At 37.7% G+C, this 21267-nt stretch overlaps 1 protein-coding gene across 1 annotated transcript in view; it reads right to left on the bottom strand.

Annotated features, from left to right (window-relative positions):
- The window catches only part of LOC150074985 (very-long-chain 3-oxoacyl-CoA reductase-like), a 229000-nt gene that overhangs the window by 87615 nt on the left and 120118 nt on the right, over window positions 1–21267 (bottom strand). The window contains exon 7 of the mRNA XM_090389237.1: window positions 18479–18595. Within this exon, the coding sequence (XP_090245363.1) occupies window positions 18479–18595 (117 nt within the window). The remainder of the gene's footprint in view (window positions 1–18478; window positions 18596–21267) is intronic.

The raw sequence follows: 21267 nt of genomic DNA, 5'->3' as shown, positions 1-21267 counted from the left end.
TCAGTGATCACTCTGTGTATATTTCCAAGACAGTAGTCACCACTTTTTAAATCTGCTCATTTGGAGAGGTAGGTCTGGTCAAGTTGCATCACAGATGGCAATAATTCTAAAGGCCTCTTCCACGGGTTATTCCCAGTTTTTCAGCCTGCACAACATACAGATCTCTGAATCATTGTTGATCAACCTGAGTCAACCCTTGGTACACATGTTCTCAGTTACTTTCATCATAAGATAACAGCAAATCCTATTTACTTCTCATTGCAGTATTACCAAGAGATTATCACAACATTCAAATTAATATTAGAACATTGTAAAGCTTCACGATTTAAAGTTCTAAAATAGCTAAATATGAATATTTTTCATTAATTGTTATTTCCCTGATGTACGTTATTGGTTAAAAACAGTTGTATGAAGTTGTTTTTAAAAAAAATAATAATAAAATATATATTAAAAAAATAATAAAATATTTATATATATATATGTATATTTTTTATGGTATGAAAAAAGTGTGAAAAAGATATTTTGTTTAATCCTATTGAATCTACAGTATACACATGATGAAGTAATGAAAAGTGTATACTGTAAAATTTCAAACATAGGTAGCAGAACAAAAAAAAAATATTGAAGAATATATAGAAGGATATATAAGCAGTTCCAGGCCTAGACAATGCTTATGATAATAATAGTATTAAGAAAATAAACGAGTATACAGGTAGCCCTCGATTTATCACTGGGGTTAGGTTCCTGGGGACACAGGTGCAAATTAAACCCTTTATATAATGGAGTCAATGGGAAATCACAGGGTTAGGTTCTGGGCACCAAAAATTTTACCTACCCTTTTCAATACTGGTATATTTAAAGCAAAGAAATAAACTTTTTTAATTAAAAAAAGTGTTTTATTTTTAACCTCCACAAATATAGTAAGTACATACATGTAAACAAAAAAATTAATTAATTACATACATAAAACATTTTTACAGTGGTGTAGTGTCAAAGTTTTAGCTGACTCTTGAAGGTCCTGGTTGAGGATCTGCTGTTGATGGCCCTGATTGAGAAGATTGCATTTTTTTGAAGAAAGGATCAAGTGTTGATTGCCCGGATTTCTTCTTCCTTTCTTTAAGAATTTCAAAATACGAGCTCAGGGTTGATATGACACTCCTTTTAACTGTGGCACTGCTCTCCCAGTCGTGATCAATGTCACAGAGCTCATTAGTGAGCGACTCTACACCTGCAAGGATCCTTTGTAGATCATTGGTCTTCATAATTTTTTAGAGGAGGGTCTTCTTCTGTCTCTTCCTCCTGCTGTTGGCTACGTTTTGCAGCTAACTCTTCAAAGTCTTCATTTGAAAGAGTCTCTGCATGACTCTTCAAGAGCTCAGTTATATCTTCAACTGTAACTTCTAACCCTGCCTCTTGTGCCAGCCTGCTGATGTCTTCTACAACATTCTGTTATGGCTTGAATCCTTCGAAGTCATGCATGAGATCTGGGAGAAGTTTAGGCCACACACCATTTAGACATTTGACAGTCAATTCTTGCAAGGCTGCATTAATGTGATTGATGCTCTTTACGACATCAAACGACTGCCAGTATTCTCTGATGGTAATGTTGGACACATCCAAATCTTTCACCGTTTCTGTAAATGTTTGCCTCAGCTAATAAGCTTTAAAGGCAGCTATTACCCACTGTCCATGGGTTGTGAAACTGATAATGTATTAGGGGTTATGTAGACAACATTAACTCTAAGAGACATTCTGATGTCACCCAGATTTGTAGGATGTCCAGGTTCATTGTCCAAAAGCCTTAGTATTAGCATTAGTAGAGGCATTTGATGCAAGAAAGCAAGCTTATACAACATTCTGTTGTGTAAGCACAACAGAATGCAGCATCAGCCAAAAAATAAATAAATAAAAAATAAAATAAATAAATAAATAAAAAATAACCACTCCCTCTCTTCATTTGAAATACCTGTCCAGCTGAGCCTTAAACTTATTTAGGCTATCAACTTCCACAACAAGGGATGAAAGTCTGTTCCACCAACCAACCACCTGCTGGCTAAAGGCAAATTACCTCACGTCTATCCTACATCTATCTTTCCTCAATTTGAATTTATGCCCTCTCAGGTGATTATTCTGAGCAAGAGGAAGAATCCCATCAGCATTGAGCATGCTCAAACCATTCAACGCTTTATACACCTCTATCAGATCACCTCGCTGGTGCCTAGTCTCCAGACACTGTAATTTGCAAAACTTAAGCCTTTCTTCGTAAGAGCACCCCTTTGTTCCATTCACTAATCTTGTTGCCCTTCTCTGTACTCGTTCCAGCATCTCTACATCCTTCTTGAAATGAGGCCTCCAGACCTGTATACAGTACTCCAGGTGTGGCCTGACCATTGCCTTATACAAGGGAATAATCACCTCCTTATCCCTGCTAGAAAAATTCCTATATATCATTGACAATACACCATGAGCTACTCTTGCAGCCCGTCTGCACTGCTCAGAGAACTTCATATCTGCCTGCACAACCACCCCCAGGTCCCTTTCATTTTCTACCATACCACTGTCAGTGTAGTACCACAGAGTTGATACGTTGCTCTGGGGTTGCTGTTTCCCATATGTAGTACTTTACATTTGTCAATGTTAAACTTCATTTGCCACCTCTCAGCCCATCTGCTCAACCTTTCCAGATCCTGTTGCAGTAGTATAGTGTTAGTAGTGTCCTTGACAACCCTGCCAACCTTTGTATCGTCTGCAAACTTGGACATTAAGCTTGATATACCATCGTCAATATCATTTATAAATACAGAAAACAATAATGGACCCAATACTGAACCCTGAGGGACTCCACTAATAACATTAGTCCACGATGAGCAGTGTCCATTGATTACCACTCTCTGTCTTCTCCCCCTCAACCACCCCTTTATCCATAGCAGCAATTTGCCTCCAATGCCACACTGCTCCAATTTGTGCAGCAGTCTTCCATGTGCAACAGTATCAAAAGCCTTTCTAAGATCCAAGTATATAATATCAAAGTTATTCCCTGCATCCAGTTCTTTTGTGACTGCATCATAGTATCCAATCAAATTGGTCAGGCAAGACTTCCCCTTAACAAAACCATGCTGTGTCCGAGCTATATCTGAAGTCTTGTCTAGATGATCCTGCAGTGCTTCTTTAACCAGTGCCTCCATTAATTTTCCGGGAACAGAAGTTAAACTAACAGGTCTATCATTACTTGTGTCGCCCTTTGATCCTCCTTTGTGAATTGGGGTCACATTTGCACATCTCCAGTCAGGCGCCTCCGTAGCCAGGTGGGAAGGAGCAGCAGTGCGTAGCACACGCTTCTTGATTAGACCGGGGTTCGAGCCCGTCACCACCAAATACGGAGGATGCGGAAAGGTCATTCAGGGAATGACCACCGCATATCCCGGAGCAATATGGCCTTAGTTGCTAATGCTCCTAAAAACCAAATAACAACATAACAACAACATCTCCAGTCCATGGGTACTTCCCGAGTCCAAGGAAGCTCTCATAATTATGGCTAAGGGTTTGCTTACTTCCTTTGCTGCCTCCTTTAATATAACTGGATAGATCCCATCCACCCCAGGTGCCTTTCTTGTGTTTATCTTCAACAATTTCTCCTCCACTTTACTCTCAGTTATTACAAGATTCTCTAGCTTACTGCCAGAGTTGAATACACCTCTGGCATTCCGCTCGCTGAATAACTCCTCATGTGTGAATGTTGATGCAAAATATTCATTTAGTTTGTTAGCTTCCTGAGCAGGATCATCAACAGCTGACCCATCGATATCAAGTGGACCAATCTGATTCATCCCCTTCCTTCTGGAGTTTACATAAGTAAAGAACTCTTTGCTGTTTTTCTTTGCATCCCTTGCCAAAGATTTCTCGTAATCTGCCTTCCCTGCCTAACCTCCTTTGTAACTTGGTTACAGATCAACTTTTATCTATTATAGGCTTCTGTGTCACGTGTTAATTTGTATGTATCCCATGCATTTTTCTTCTCTGCCATATGTCTCATTAGTTCATCTGACATCCACTTAGGCCTAAACCTTGAACAATATTTCTTAGTTGGTATGTAAAGCCTAGTAGCTTCCAAGATAAGTTCTTTGAATGCTTCCCATTTTGAATTTGCTGTTGGTAACATCATCAGTTGGTCCCACTGTATAGAATTTAAATACTGTCTCAGTCCATCGTAGTCGCCTTTATGAAAGCAATAACCCTTTCCTTTACCCCTAATGGTAGTTACCTCTTTGAGTAAATCCCACTTCAGCACACTGTGATCACTGCCACCTAGTGGTTCCTCTATCTGCAGATTTCTAATGCATGAAGAATCACTACTGATAATCAAATCAAGAGTATTATTACCTCTAGTTGCCTCCCGAACATGATGATGTAGAAAACCATCATCCAATAAATCCAAAAAAGCCTTGCTAGTGTGCGAGTGACCAACCCACAAATTCCAGTCAATATCTGGGAAATTAAAATCCCCCATTATAAGACTCTCTGATTTACTGGCCCACTCTATTTCCCTGTACAGTTTCTTATTATACTCCTCAGAGTCATTAGGCCTATAGCACACTCCTACTCTCAATTTTGATCTCCCAGTGCTTATGTTATTGGATTTTATGTTTCTTAACTAATAGCATAACCCCTCCTCCCTTCATATCCTTTCTGTAGACGTACTCCCAAATTCCAGTTCTGCATTCCTTATATCTGTGTGACACCACGTCTCTGATATCCCAACAATATCCGCCATTGATGCTTTGAGCAATACCTCAAATTCATCAAATTTATTTACCAAACTCCTAGCTTTGGTGTACATGCAAGTATACATGCACCTGTTCTTTTTCTTAGCTACCCTAACACAACGCATGTGTTTACTTGTACCACAATGATTCCCAGCAGTCTCTAAAATATCCTGCATCTTATTTTCCAGGCTGCGGCTCATTCCAATAGAAGTAGTGCAAGAATCACTTTCACCTCTGCCAGTGGCTACTGTTAATCTATTATTCCTTGTATCCCCCCAATCTAGCAGTTTTCCGACCCACCTAACACTGCCTCGATAGCATCAGCAAACATTCTTGCACCCTTTCTATTTAAGTGTATCCCATCCCTGTAGAAACAGTCTCTCCTGTTAACAAGGAGAGACCAGGCTGAAAAAAATTCTACCCCTTGAGCCTTGCACAATCTTTCGAGGGCCGAATTGATCGACAGGGCGCTCATCATATACTCCCTCCTATCGTGTCTGGGCAGAATTGCAGACACTTTCAATTTCAACCCTAATTCACGGCTTTTTTTCAACAGTGAGATGTACTTGTTAAGTAATTCCACCGGTTGGAAAATTTTTGTCATTGCAGAATTTGAGAACAGTAGGGCAAAAATAGTTGGTGTACCAATCTAAGAAGACGTCCTGTGTCACCCAAGCCTTCTCGTTTGACTTCCAGTACACCAGCAACATGGCTTTGTTTAAACCTTTCATAACACGTGGTGTTTCTGAATGATTACACCAACATTGGCTTCAATTTTAAATTGCCTGACACATTTATTCCTGTCTTTTGATGCTTTAAATCCAGGAGTTGACTTTTCTTCATTGGCAACGAAGGATCTTGAGGGCAATTTTTTCCAATAAAGGCCTGTTTCATCAACATTGAAAATGAGATCTGAAGGGTAATCACTCTCCTGTACTATAGCCTGAAACTCTGCAAGGAATGCGGCAGCCACCTCAACATCTGCACTTGCTACCTCGCCATTAATTTTCACACTTCTGCATTTGGTTCTTGCTTTAAATCTCATGAACCCTCCCTTGCTAGCCAAAAATATTTCATTGCACTGACCTTCTTCAAGTCTTCAAAAATTGACTTAGCCCTTAATATACACTTAAGTTAGTTATAAACCAGTTATACAAATATATTAACAAAAAAATCAGTAGCTTTCGGGACGCGTGTCCCTTTGTCAACTGACAAATTAAATACAAAATTAAATACAATACAACGAGCTGAGTGAGGCACGTTAATCATGCGTCATTGTTGTTGCATGGACGTGTGCTGCTTTCTACGCCACTGATCATCCAGCAATAAAACGGTTGTCTCCAGGATGGGATGTAGACGTATGCCTTTCTGGCGATTTAATGCCTTTGGATTGCTTACTGTGTTGAGTGACTCTAGCCATAGGCGGTGGCGAGAGTGCCGTGAGTGGTCTACTATTTCAAAGTCGCGTTTGGGGTCAAGATCGTGGTTGGTGGCCCAAAAATGTTCCGCGACCGCGGACTGGTCAGTTTCGGCAAGCCAGATTGCTCTGTCGTGTTCCGTGAGGCGATCCTGGAGACGCCTTGTTGTTTCTCCTATGTAGCAACTGTTACAGTTGTTATTGACTTAGCCCTTTCAGTTATTACAGCTTGGGTCAAGGGAATGTTTTTTTTTTTTTTTTTGGTTCAAATCATCGACCCAAATTGTCAGCAATTGCTCTATTTTTTCCAAAAGCTTATTTCTGCTGTAACTGACTTGTGTAGCACTTTGAATCGATTGTTTTATTTTATCAGCATTCTTCTTAATTGTAGTAACAGTCGATGGAGGCATATTCATAGCCCTACACACATTAGGGTGGCTTTCACCAGCTTCCATCCTCCGAATAACCTCCATCTTATTTTCCAAGGTAATAGATCGACATGCCTTTTTCACGCTTTCATTTTCACTAGTATTCATTGAACTTCTTTTACAAGACATGGCGTCTCTTTATTCTAATTAAATTAAAAACTTAATAACATGACTGGCAAAAGCTGCACACTGCTATCACTACTATTAATGATTATGTATTTAACTTATTAATAGCACAATTAGTAATAAATTTCCAACACAGTGTACATGGTGCAAACAAACAACTGAATCATTTACCTCCCACTTGCACAAGTGGCTACTTTGAGGGTGGGAACTTTTCTCGTCTCTGATACGGATGCGTTAATTGCTGATTAGGTCAATTGTTCTTGATCATGTGAACGGTGCATGATATAGTACATGATAGTACATATAGAATGGTGCATGATACATAGTACAGTACGATACCCATAAATTTTGTCTGATGATTTTAAACTTTCGATTTATAAAAAAAATTGCAAAAATAAATAAATAAAAATAACCTTTTGGTTGGTGACAGCGCTATTGCGAATCGGCGCAAAACAAGGGCTACCTGTACTGTAGATTCAATAGGATTAAACAAAATATCTTCTTCACACTTTCTTCATATGATAAAAAATATATACATTATGGCTGTAGGGTATGTCTGCTTATGCAGTGTCCATGATCCATAATGACAATATATATATATATATATATATTAAAATAGAAACTGTAATAATATAAAAGTAACATCATAACAAAAGAATTGTTACATATAAAAGAATGTTCACAATTTTCAAAGATTAAAGATCTTCAATTCATAAAAAGTGAAACCAGCCTTCACATTTACCTATATTTAGAGCCATTATTCAAAATTTATGACAATTTTAAAATTAGAATCTGCTGCAAACAAAAGAAATGATGCATTACAGAATTTCTAAATGTGCTTAGTTACTTTAAAATTTGCCTACTATTTGATATAAAGAGAATGTCCTGTTTCAATATCCACTTTTCTTAAGGAAATGAATCCTTTAAGTGTTGTTTAAATATTGAATTAGGAATTCCCCTTCCCTGCAGAGAATTTCCTACTTTCCACCCATAACTTGCCCCAAGTGCAAGTGATTGTGATATAAAAGGTAAATTTCTGTAGTGAACATAACACTACACATTATTAAATGTAATTCTCTTTGTACTGTGATGAGCCTTGAACTTCTTCTTCAAAGATAAAACAAATGAACTGCGAAATAATAAAGAACTTTCTTACCTTTTATAAATGTCTGCTCAATTATTTGAATGATACATACACCGATGAGTCAAAACGTTGACCAGCAAGTCGTTACGTAAATCGAAGCAACTGCAGGTGAACTACGGTGCATGCGCGGGTCAGGACACGGTATAAAAAACACCTGATACTGAGCTCTGTTAATCAGCATTACTCTTGTTCTTCAGATGGGAAAGGCAGCAGACTTAAGCGAGTTTGGCAAAGGCCAAATTGTAATGTCAAGATGACTGGGTCAGAGCATATCCGAAACGGCACAGCTGGTTAGGGTGCTCATGGTCAGCCATGGTTAGTACCTACTGAAAGTGGTCCGAGGAGGGAAACCCAAGAAGCGCCGACAAGGTGTTGAATGACCCCAACTCATCGATGCTCCCCCAGATGGTATGTGGCAACAGAAGGGCGACTGTGGTGCAACTCGCTGGTAATTAGAATGCTGGTGACAGGAGTAATGTGTCACAACACACGGTATAGGAACCCTGCTGAAAATGAGGCTGCATAGCCACAGGCCGCTCCAAGTGCCCATGCTAATCACGGTTCACCGGTGACTGCGCCTACAATGGGTACACAAGCATCGAAACTGGACCTTAAGTGATTGGAAGAAGGTCGTCTGGACTGATGAATCATTTCCTGTTGCACCATGCGGATGGCAGAGTACGTGTGCATCGTTTACCTGGGGAAGTGGTGGCAGAGGTGTCATGCTTTGGACAATGTTCTGCTGGGATACCCTGGGTCGTCATCCATGTGCAGGGCACTCTGACATCTACGACCTACCTAATTTAAATTGCAGGAAGATCCAGGAGAACCCTTGAGGACCGAGCAAAGATTGTCCTGGATGACCTAGTAAACTGGACCCTCACAAATAAATTAAAAATATCAAACACAAAAACAAAGGTAATGATCTTCAAAAACAGGCTGGATTACAGCAGACCCCCTAAAGTGCTTATTCATGGGAAGCAAATTCCATATGTTGCACAAATTAAACACCTTGGCTTAACATTGGATGACAGGCTCAGTTTCCAACCACACGTGAACAGTTTAGCAAACAAAACCAAAGCCGTCACTGCAGCCGTCATCAGGATCTCCCGTTCGGACTGGTGACTGACCAAAAGAACCCTATCTCTCTACTACGAAGCTGTGTGTTCTTGCCAATTGCCTCCTATGCTGCTGGGGTCTGGTTCCATAGGGTCACTAACAGTAAACTCCAGGCCAAACTCCTTTCCATGCAAAGAACTATGCTGCTTGCGACACACTAAATAACAAGAACAACATCAACTAATGCTTGCGACACACTAAATAACAAGAACAACATCAACTAATGCTCTGCAGGTTCTATCTGGGGGCCCTTCTCCTGGACCTATATATAGCTTATAGAGGTTTCATCTACAAACACAGAAAGGGCCTACCAACCTCACTCCTTGAAATAGACTGCAATCCTGCTACAAATATCAAACAGGAAAAAATAAACCTATGGAATAAACTCCTCTCCCTTTGGTGGGTTAGATGGGATGAAAGTCCCACTGGAGAGGTCACCAGACTTTTTATCCCAGATATCACCTTTGCCATGAATAAGCCACATTGTAATTGGTTCTACCCATCCATGAGCACATCCTACAACCTAACAGGACATGGCACTCTTAAAGCGAAACTGTTCCAATTTGGACTGGCGACAAATCCTCATTGTTCTTGTGGGGAAGAGGAATCCTGATACCACATCCTATTGTCCTGCCCCAACTACGAAGAACAGCAGACAACACTTAAAAATAAGGTTCAGAACATCTCAGAAGTCAATCTGAAAGACTTAATTGAAAATGAGATGAACTTTCTAGCCCTTCAAACGTTCACCAATGACATCTTCAGCAGAAGAATGCAGGTGCTTCACCAAACTGGATATTCAACAAGCTCTTGCTCAGCTGTTCCCTATGTCACCTACCAGTCATCCTGGACTTGAATTCTTTTGATCTCTGAGGTTGTTCAGAGATGTCAACCACTGGTGTTTTTTTTTTTTTTTAAATATTTATTTATTATTATTAATTTATATATTTTATTTATTATTTATTTATTTTTTTCCCCTGCTGGTACTCAGGACTGGGCATCTTGAGTACGGGATTGCTGGCATCCGCTGGTATTGCACTACCTCCAGTGGATGCAAGATTTTAGTGCACTACCAAAGCGCAGATAGTAGATTATGTCCGGCTCCACGTGCCTTGGGACAGGCATCAGGCAGCAGTTACTCAGGTGATGGCTGCTCACATTTCAGGCCTTGATTACCCAGATTCTGTAGTCAAGATAGAGACCAATTTGCAGAGATGGATCCAGGTCCTGGTGCTGCTACAAACAGGCCACATACATATACGAATACATAAATGTCATTGAGTGTGCATACACTATTTACTGTGCATACTCTCTATTTACTATTGTAAATAGAGAGTGTTTATGTATTTTTGTATTTATGTAAATAAATAAAAAATAAAAAAATTACCTAAACATCACTGCTGGCCAGGTACACCTTTCATGGCAACGGTCTTCCCCTCTGGTGGTGCCATTTTTCAGCAGGATAATGCGCCATGCCACACCACCCGGATTGTTCGAAACTGGTTCACAGAACATGAGGAAGGCTTCCAGGTATTGCCCTGGCCTCCCAATTCCCCAGACATCAATCCCATCAAGCATCGTGGTTTGTGTTGGAACAGCAACTCTGATCTGCGGCATCTCAACCACGGACCTCACAGGAGTTAAAGGATCTGCTGGTTACATGTTGGTACCAGATAACACAAAACACATTTAGAAATCTTGTAGTATCCATGCCTCGCTGGGTACCAGCTGTTTTGGCTGCATGTGGAGGACCAACATCATATTAGGTGGTCATAATGTTTTGGCTCATCGGTGTATATTTGCAACTTCTGTACTGTCTTTTGTTTGCTTATGAACAATGCTATATTTATTCAGTTATTTTATGTTATGAGTCCTAATGTAAATAATTAGTTTTATAAACACTTAATAATAGTATTTTCTAACTTTTATTATATAAGGTGATTTGTAGTTTACAGTGTGATCTGCTCCCACTGTTATGCTGGTGTGGCATACTGCATTTCTGATTAAGAGTTCCTACATTTCCCTAACAATCAGCTACTATAGAGTACATGAATATACTTGACAACAATACCAAGAGAGAGAGAGAAGGAATAAAAAGAGCAAAGTTTGTTTGTAGTTTTATGAATGGCTAGTTTCTTTCTAAATTAGTTTCCTGCTTAAATGCAAAGAGTATTTGCTCTTTGCATTTAAGGAAACTAATTTTATTTACTATAAAAAAGGAAGTTGTTATACAATTTTGACAAATTTTTTTCATGCTATGTATGGTACTAAGTTCTATAGGTTCTAATACCTTTTGTGTTTGGGATTTTCATAAAAAAAAATAATAATAATTAATACAATAAACGAGAAGATATTAATTTTGGTTGGATTAGCCGAATGGTTTCAAACACTGCTGTTTTATGTATCAAGAAATTCTCATATCAAAAGTACTTAAAGGATTCAAAAATAGAGAAAATAGAAAAGCTGTGTGTGAAACCAGAGATTATAAACATGAAAATACAAAGAAAGCATCTGATTTTTGGAACAATTTTATAGCATTCACTTTGATATTCTCATTGTTACTCTCAAGATAATTTTGGTGGCCTAGTATAATTAAAATTGTCTTGGACCAACTTTCAAAATATAAAGAGTTAAATTAACTTGTTCGCAAATAAATGGGAGACAATAAAACTAAAACTGTTGGAATTACTTGGACCAAGAAAGCTGTATACTGTTTGCAGTGGAAGAAAGCAAACAATGCTAACTGTAAATGTAGTTTTAGTCAGTGGCACCATTAGGAATTAATTTAAATGTTAAGTACTGTTTTGGTGTTTTGTCTGTTACATTTTCATAGATTGAAAGAAGTTACTCAAAAATAACCTTAACACTTGACCTGATATTTAAAATGAAGCATGGACTACAAACCTATTTAGACTGCAATCAATGAAACTGTAAACTGATTTTGTATATGTTAAAGGAAGCCAAATTATAATTTTTTATATATCTCACTATATTGATGTAATGGCACAGTAAGCTTAATAATATACAAACTTAATTTAATGATTAACTGTTAACAAGTCAGACGTACTGTCTAACAACCCCACCAATAATTAGAATTTTATTTGAAGAAAAGGATGCAGACAGTATTATAATTGATGATAAGTATTTGGTGCCCTGCTGTTAGTGCTTACATGAAGAAATTAATTATAGTATCATTATTTTTTAGATATACAAGCATTTACATAAATAAAAAATTTACACACCACAGTTAGAAAATACATGTACATTAAATAGAAGGTGTGACAATAAAGTTTCTAGACTGGTGCTGTTGTGGTCATGTTCCACAAATTTTAAAATAAAAAATTTTGTAGTTCACACTTCCCCCAACAGACGGTGGTACAGAGATTGTCCAGTAGGCTAACAGATTGCAAGTAATAACTAGTTTTGTTAGTAGCATTACGTTCCATGTCGTGATTTTGCAATGAAGCAACGGACAAGTATCAAATTTTGCTTAAACTGGGAAAATCTGCAACTGAAACATATGAAATGTTAAAAACTGTTAAATCATACCAGTGTGTTTGAATCATATAAGCAGTTCAAAGAAGGAAGTGAGGATGTTTGCAATGACCCAAGAAATAGGTGTCTGTCAATTCTTGAAATGAGGAGAGTTGCAAAAGTTTGAGAAATTGTGGCAAGAGATTGTTTGACCCTCAGAATGATGGCTGATTAGTTGGATATGAATAAGGAGATGATCTGTCAAATTCTGCATGAGATTTAGTGAAAAGGAAGGTCTGTGCAAAATTTGTGCTTCATAGCCTGATGGATGAGCAGAAGCAATGAAGAATGTCATCAGCATCAAGAAAAGGCTCCATTCGGACTTGTCAAGACATCCTAATTTCCTCAACTATACTGTCACTACAGGTGGGTGTTTCAGTATGAAGTGCCAGAGCATGCGATGGACTTCAAAATCGTCACCAAGGCACCCAAAAAGTTTCATTTACAGAAGTCCAGGGTGAAAACGATGATCACGTTTTTCAACAAACACTATGTGATTCACCAGAAAATTGTACCCGGCTGTTGAAGTGCATTTCTCAGGTGAGGCCGCAATTTCGAGAGAAAGTCAGCTGGTTTCAAAAATGCCCCCACCCATTCTGCACTTTTTGTGAAGACATTTCTGATATGACATGGCATTGTACAGATCAACCTCTCCAATCTAGCACTAGCAGACTTCTTCCACCTTTCCAAGGTGAAAACTGTCCTCAAAAGAAAAAGATTTCAGATTTCATAAAAAACGTAACTGCCAAACTGAACATCATCTCTTTAGACACTTTTAGAAAGGTGTAATAAGTGCATTCAATCAGGTGGGGATTACTTTGAATAAAAATAAAACCGTTTTTGAGCTCCTTCACTTTGTGTTCTTTTATTGCATGTCTGGGAACTTTACTGCCTAACCTCATATATCTAAAATCAAAGCACAAATATCTTAACAACCCAAAAGTTACTTTCCATTATATAAGCACTAACTTACTTAGCTGCTTGGTCACTAGGTGGTGCCATTCCTGCCTGAAACCTTGGAGGAATAGCTCTCACTCCCCCAGAGAGTGAGATAGGGAGTGCTTAAAGAAGCAGAATAATCCAAATACCATAACCGTAGATTTGGCTCCAATGAGCAACTGTTTGCAGTGTGTGTCACAACACACGATGCCAAAGTTGGAGATTTTCATTGATTTTGATTTTATTGGCACAAAAATGACTGGGAGTTATAATACAGAATATAATATGCCAATGTTGAGTCAGAGAAATAAAGATAGGCACGATATTGCTTCATGCAACAAGTTTTATAGTCTTCCTTTCTATGACAGTATAACCATTAGGAAAATCGCTTCTATTTGCAATCTAAAAATGATTAGAAAGGGAAACTACAGGAACCCATCAAAATGTTTGAGACAGGAAATACAGGACAAGACACAAAAAATCTGCTTCAAATTACAACCTTTAGAAGTATTCCAGTAATGGAATCTCTCTCCTCCCCTCCCCATAATACCTTGAGCAGATCAAAAGCAGTAATTTCTGAATGGGACCTTATGAGTGTACCAGAAGAAAAAAATCAAAAACAAGTTAGAAGAACAAGGTTGGTTAGAAGAGTTAAGATAACTAGAGATGGGACAGTTATCCCAACTTTAAATCTAACATTCCCACACCACTGTCAATTATAACATTCCAAATCCCCCCCCACAACCCCACTATTGCTTCAAATGCCAAAAATACAGTTATTCATAAATGACATGGTATAGAGCTGCTATCTTTTTCCACTATGGATTTCAAGAATGTACCAAAGTTGCCTAGCTGAGAAACCAAAATGTGCAAATTGTTGCAGAAGGGAGGGCATTCTGAATATGCCAGAAACTGTGGACTCTGAAAGAGAGAAAAAGCAAAGGTATGGTGACACAAAACTCTGCACGATACAATGGACTAGTCTACTGTGAACAAACCCTCACAGCACAAATCACAAAAATCAGCACACCACAGAAACTCAAGTAACTTTGCACTCCTCCCAGAAAAGTCCATTCCAGATTGGGCATGAGAAATGCATTTTAACATCTTGGCCTCAATTCAAAAGCACTTAATAACATACCACAATCCATTCCTCCCTGTGGAGAACACTCAACAAAAAAAGAAAATACACACAGAAGAGTTTAGCATCGTAGGCTTTTGGCATATGATGCTGCACTTTTCATTGTGAACAGATGGAGACAGAAGTGACAAACCAGACAAATCAGTACTTCAGCTTTTTGTGGAACAGATCAATACTGGCAAGCCATTTTTATCCAAAAGGATAAAACATCAAATTAAAAAATCTGAAACAATCTGAAAGCTCCTCCAATACTAAAAAATGGAAACAATAATCCAGTGGAACTGCAGAGGATTCCAAAATAATATACATGACACATACAATCTCATTTCACAGAATGCCTCACTGTGTCTGTGCTTATAGGTGGCCCTCTCTCAAAAAAGGACTATACCACATACTCTAAAGACAGAGTAACAAACAGCATGAGCCACTGGTGGTAGTGTGGTAACTGGTATATTCTCATATTTCATTAGAAACAGTCCCATTAAACATGACTCTTGAAGTAGGCGCAGTATACATAGCCACTAAGTCCCTCATAGAGGTAATAACAGTTTATATTCCAACAAATCAAGAATTACTATAACAAGATTAAGAAGAATTAACAATCCAATTACCTCCTTTTCTGTATACTGGGTGACTTCAATGGATTACCCTTTGTGGGGTAATGCAACTATAGACCAGAGAAGACAGAAGATTGAAATAAGGATAGATCAGAATGATTTAACATTGCTGAATGATGGTGCAAACACATACAAAGGGTGATCATTTAATTTACAGACTGGTGCAAGATCTTAATTGTCATTTTCTGAATCTTCTGTGGATTTCTCCTTCTCAAAATACTCTCCCTTGAACTTTACACAATTCGCCACCATCGTACCCATGCATTAAAATGCTTCTTGCAAGCCATTTTTCTTCAAATTGGAAAAGACAGTTCAGGTGTGGGCAAAGCAGTGTGAATAACAACCCAAAAGAAGGAAGACCCATCTAACCACAGATGAGCCACTGTGCTAAAGTGGAACAGCTAGTCCTTAAAGCCATATGCAACTATAAATTTTATGGCAAATGAAGTGAACATTAGCCATGGGTCTGTTTACACAATAATGTAAAAGTTCTGGGACATGTTTAAGGCAGCACATGTCCATTGGCACTAAGACTGTTGACACCTCCTCAAAAGCTCCATAGGAAAGAGTGTTCTGCACAATTGTTGGAGCTTTGTAGAGAGAATATTTATGGGGGTTTTTTGACTGAATTGTGATGACAGATGAATAGTGGGGACATCACTATGATAAAGAACCAAAAAAGATTAGTAGTAGTAGTAGTGGCATGTGATGCAAGAAAGCATGTGTATGAGCTTATGCAGTAAACAATGAAACATTCATCTTCACCAACCCCAAAAAAATTCAAATCATGGTTAAACTGTCTGCCATCAAGATCGTGTTGTCAGTCTTCTGGGACTCTAAAAGTATCATTCCTTACAGATTATCTCCCAGAAGGCAAGAATCACAGTATGTGTCAGTACCACAGTACCTAGGAAAGTTAAGAGGGCTATCAAGTTAAAGGGATGTGTGAAGATACCCAAAGGTGTCTGCTACCTAGGTGACAATTCTCCTGCTCACAAGGCTACTCTCAACAGTGGACTTCATAATCAGATGTGGAATTGAAAATCTGCAGCACCCACCTTATTCTCCCAATCTCTCGCCTTCAGACTTTTCCCTCTTTCCAAAAATATTAAACTATTACAGGACCACAGGTTTCAGAATGAATATGAGGTAATAAAGGGGAAGCCTAGTTTTCTATCAAAGTGAGTTGTTCTATTCAAGAAGCCTGAAAGAGCTTATCCAAAGATGAAAAAAATGTGTAGCTTTAGAAGGTAGTAACTTAGAGATAGATGAAATTACTAGCCAAGTTTCAAAATCCCTAACTAAAATACTTCTTGGTGAAGGTAAATACTTATTTACAGCCCCTCCTAACATTGCCTACAGCACGTTAATTTTGCTTCAGGACAATAAATTCTTTGACAGTTTTCTAAACCACCAGATTAAACCTTGATCAAGTGATTGAAGAACTGATGTCATATCAGGTACTCAACAGTGACTGTACACAGGCAATGAGGTGTGCATTATCCACAAACAGCAAATTTTTTTTTATTCTCTCTGCTCACCTTACAATCTAAATCTCTGATCCATTCTTTGTAGACTTTGATAACATCCAAACGTTTTGGTGGACACAAATAAATGAATTTTCTGTAATCTGAAATTTTATAAAACTTTGGAATGACCACAAGGTCAAAGAAGTTTAAAAGTAAAGATACAATACAAGAAACCATTATATTCAGTAGCCATGCAGGCTAGAACCATGGTCACTCAAGCACATGCATTTTTGTCCTCACTTGACTACTTGGCTACAGCAGCTGCACACAAAGTCAACGTCTTCAAACCTTTAAATCATCATGGCTTCTCTACATCAGACATGTTTTCTGCTTAGAAAGGTAGTTTAAGAAAGATAGCTTACTGAAATGTTGTTTTGCCTTTTTTCCCACCACAAGTAGCAACTTTAATAAAAAGTCAAATTTTAAAGATATTGTTCTGAATGTAAGTCAACAAAACAGTTTTTAAATAATCTTCAGCACTGAAGCCCTTCCATCATGGCTTCATTACTAATGGCTGCACTTTTGTGACAAACTTGTTTTGACAGACAGCCCATGACAAGTCTTAAATTTCTGGAACCATCCAGTTGAAAAGGACATTTTCAGGAAATACTTATGAAGGAACAACCTTCCTTCATAAGTATTTCCTGAAAATTACAATCTTCAGAAGTCCAAGTCAAATATCTTCTTTCATCTTATCAACCTCCAATCCATGCATGGTACTAAGTACTATAGGTTCTAATACCTCTCATAAAAAAAAACAAAAAGTGCAACCTGCTTCTTAGGAGCCACACTGATAATCATACAGGACTATACAAATGAATGAATGACTAATTCTAAATATGAGATGTCAAAATTATTTTTTGCATCCAATTCCTTTGTTACTACATTATGGTATCCAATCATCCTGGTCCAATGAGATCACTCCTTAACAGATCCATGCTATGACTGCAGTATGACTTCATTTCTGTCTAGATAGGTTCTGCATTAACCTTTAACCAGTGATTCCATATTACTCACACAAAAGATCACCCTTTGATCTTTTGTGAATTGGGAATACAGTACATCCCCAGTCTAGGGTGGGGGGGGGAATCTACCCTGAATCCAAGTATCCTCTCATAATCATAGATAAGAGTTTGCTTACCTCTTTTGTTGCTCCCCCTAATACAATGGGATTTCATTTTTCCTCATATCATGAAATTATTTAGCACCCTGTTAGAATATGATATACTTCTGGCACTTCTACTCCTCATGTGTGAATATATAAATGCAAAAATCTGAGCAGGATCAACAACAGTTAAACCAATCGTATCTAGCAGACCAACGTGATCTATCCTCTTCCTTCTAATGTTTACATAAGTAAGTTGCTTAAATACTAGAACTCTTTTCATTCTTTGACACAGACTTCTCATAATAGCTTGCCTAACCTCATTTGTCGCAGAGTAGTTTATTTCTACTGTAGGCTTCTCTATCACTTGGTAATTCATATGCTGCCAATTGACTAACAAGAACACAACCATATTTATCTGTTTGCATTTCATTGCTGAACTTCAAAATCAGACGTTGAAATTTGTCTGCTTTGGAATTTAGTTTGGTGACCACTTATGTTAATCCCCCCCCCCTTTGTTCCCTGTACTAAAATCTGATGAATTTGACATTAAAATGTTTTTCAAATTTATATTTTTCAAATTAAAAACTAAATATATACATTGCACATTATGTACCTTAGAAGCACCATAGACACTTAAAAGAGGAGTAGGATAAATTGCACTTAAGGATGACACATTGATGACAACTCCTCTTCTTTGTTGTTCCATGTGTGGCAGTACTAGGTACAGCATCTAAATTATAAAATGAAACAAACAGAAATGTTATTAAGTAATATATTAAACAGTAATAACTATAACTGGTGCACTTGACCAAATCACATAAATATTTCTCAAATTCAACAAAATGCCCCCCCCCCTTTTTTTAAATAAAATTTGCAAAATTCTGCCAAACTATTTTAAATAAACTGAAGTATTGTCAGTCAATCCTTATTACATAGCATATTGTTGCATGATTTTTGTGTATTTTTATATCCCTATTACCAAAAATGTTTTCCTTGCCCCTTACAATATGTAATATAATGGGTGAAATAATGCCAAATGACACCCTACCTTTTCTTGGGAGATTACCATTTTAAACTGATTTGTTGAAAAATTTAAAAAGCACAAGCTCTCTTAAGTTTTTTTCATACTGCCTGTTATGTTAGCTTTGATTTTTCAGTCTTTTTTCCTCATGTGTTATGGTTAGCTAAGTAATCTTTAATCTGTAAATTTAACAATCTCTGAAAAATGTTCATAAAAAAGTTTTATGCTTTTCTTTGAATTATGGGAAATTGATTTTAAATACAAGAAAAAAAGTGTTAACTCCAATGTAAAAAAGCATATTTACTACAATTGTTTTGGATGCAAGGTTGGAGATCAGGATCTCCAACTGTTGGAAGCTGTTCATTTTAAAAATATACAGGCATTTTTTTTAAAATAATGACTATTACAAACGCTTAAAAAATATTTCTGCTGGCTGCAAATATTCAATCAAGGTTATGTATTTCTTAGGTTACGTGAAATATTGTTGCCTGCTATGTGAATGGGACAGATAAGCAAAAGATAGGCATTAGAATTTAGTAAGTAATATTGAAAAAATAATGCAGGGACAACTTATATACTGCATCAGCCATTAAAAAAAAATACCAACTTCATTTACTGTCCCTTTTAATAATTTGTCTAATTTCTTTAACCTTCCCTGCTAATAGAGCATTTTTTAAATACTTCTATTTATCTTTATCCCACCAATATTCTCAATCTAGTCATACAGTAGTTTCTTCTTTCATTTAATGAAAGCAGAAAATAACAGACACTAAGAGAGCAAAAGCATCTATCTTTCTCCTAGAAAATTCCCATTTCGACATTGCATCTGCAAGCCCCAAGTGACAGATGTTAAATCTTGCTGCAGAGCTTTAGTTTCTCCAGCTAAATGAACAGCTAAAAAAAATAAACATTTACTTTGCATCTGCCAGATGCCATGCAAGTGTCTATGTTTTGATCTGGTGATGATGAGTGACCTTAAAATCTACAAAATATGATAGAATCCATCTTTATTATTATCTTTATATCATTATTGGTTTCTCTCATTTATTTTTATTTAATAGTTTTTTAATTGAGTTAGCAAAGCATAATTAATACACTGGCAGACAAAAAAACTACATCACCTTAAAAATAGTAAAATTTGTAGTGAAACGTAGTAGTGGCATGTGATGCAAGAAAGCAAGCATATGAGCTTATGCAGCATCGGCCAAAAAAAAAAAAATTACAAAACAATCTCCTCTAAATATTTGTCCAGTTCCTCCTTAAATTTATTTAACCTATCAACTTCCACATTTGTTCCAGCAATTAACCACTCACTGGCTAAAGGCAAATTTCCGCACATCTATTCTACATCTGTCCTTCCTCGATTTCAATTTATGGCCCCTTAGGTTCATAATCTGAACAAGTGGAAGAATCCCATCAGAATTCAGCATGCTCATCCCATTCAAGGCCTTATACACCTCAATCAGATCATCGCACAGGTGCCTAGTCTCCAGCTGCTGCAATTTGCAGAACTTAAGCCTCTCCTGGTAAGAGGATCCCTTCACTATGCCTTCCCAAGATTGATATTTGAAATGGCTATGCCTTCGTAATCACCATGCTAGTGCTTCTAAAACCGGACTTTGAGATGGCCTCTGGTTTTGAAACAAGTGCACGAACTATCCAAAGACGGCTTTCAGAATGTGGTGTGCATGCCTATCAGTCCAAGAAGAAGCCTTTGTTGACCCAATAAATGAGGAAGAAACGACTTGCTTGGGCTAAAATGCATGTTTCATGGACAAAAGAGCAATGGACACCATCATATTTTCTGACAAATCGAAATTCAACCTTGCATGGCTCGGAGGAAGCGATATGTCAGAAGACAAATATTGGAGGAATACCATCCTGATTGCATAACTCCGACTGTAAAGTTCCCCACTGGCCACATGGTCTGGAGATGCATAACAAGCAAATGGGTGAGGCGAATTAAGTTTATTAATGGAACGGTAAACAGAAACCTACACAGCTATCTTGGAGGAGTGCCTGAAACCCATTATTAGGGATCACCACACAGACATCCAAAACTGCATTTTTCAAAAGGACTCGGCACCTAACCACACAGCGAAATTGGTAAGTTTTATGCTATTTAAATTTAATGATGAGTTTGTCTTCTTGTCTCAAGGCTTAAAACATACTTACAATGTTTTCCCTCGTTTTTCTCCTTTAGGTGCAGTAATACCTCAGAAATGCTGGCATGACAGTGTTGGACTGGCCCGGCAACAGTCCACATTTGAACCCTATTGAAAATTGCTGGTAAATAAGGTCATCTAAAATTGCTCAGAAGAAGCCAACGAGTAAGATTCAGCAGGAGAGCTTTGTAAGGTGTGGCACCATGAATATATCCA

Source organism: Mastigoproctus giganteus, chromosome 14 (genome assembly GCF_048544385.1).
Source record: "Mastigoproctus giganteus isolate SK-2022 chromosome 14, ASM4854438v1, whole genome shotgun sequence".
Classification (NCBI taxonomy): Eukaryota; Metazoa; Arthropoda; class Arachnida; order Uropygi; family Thelyphonidae; genus Mastigoproctus; species Mastigoproctus giganteus.
This window is presented reverse-complemented; position numbering and strand designations above follow the sequence as displayed.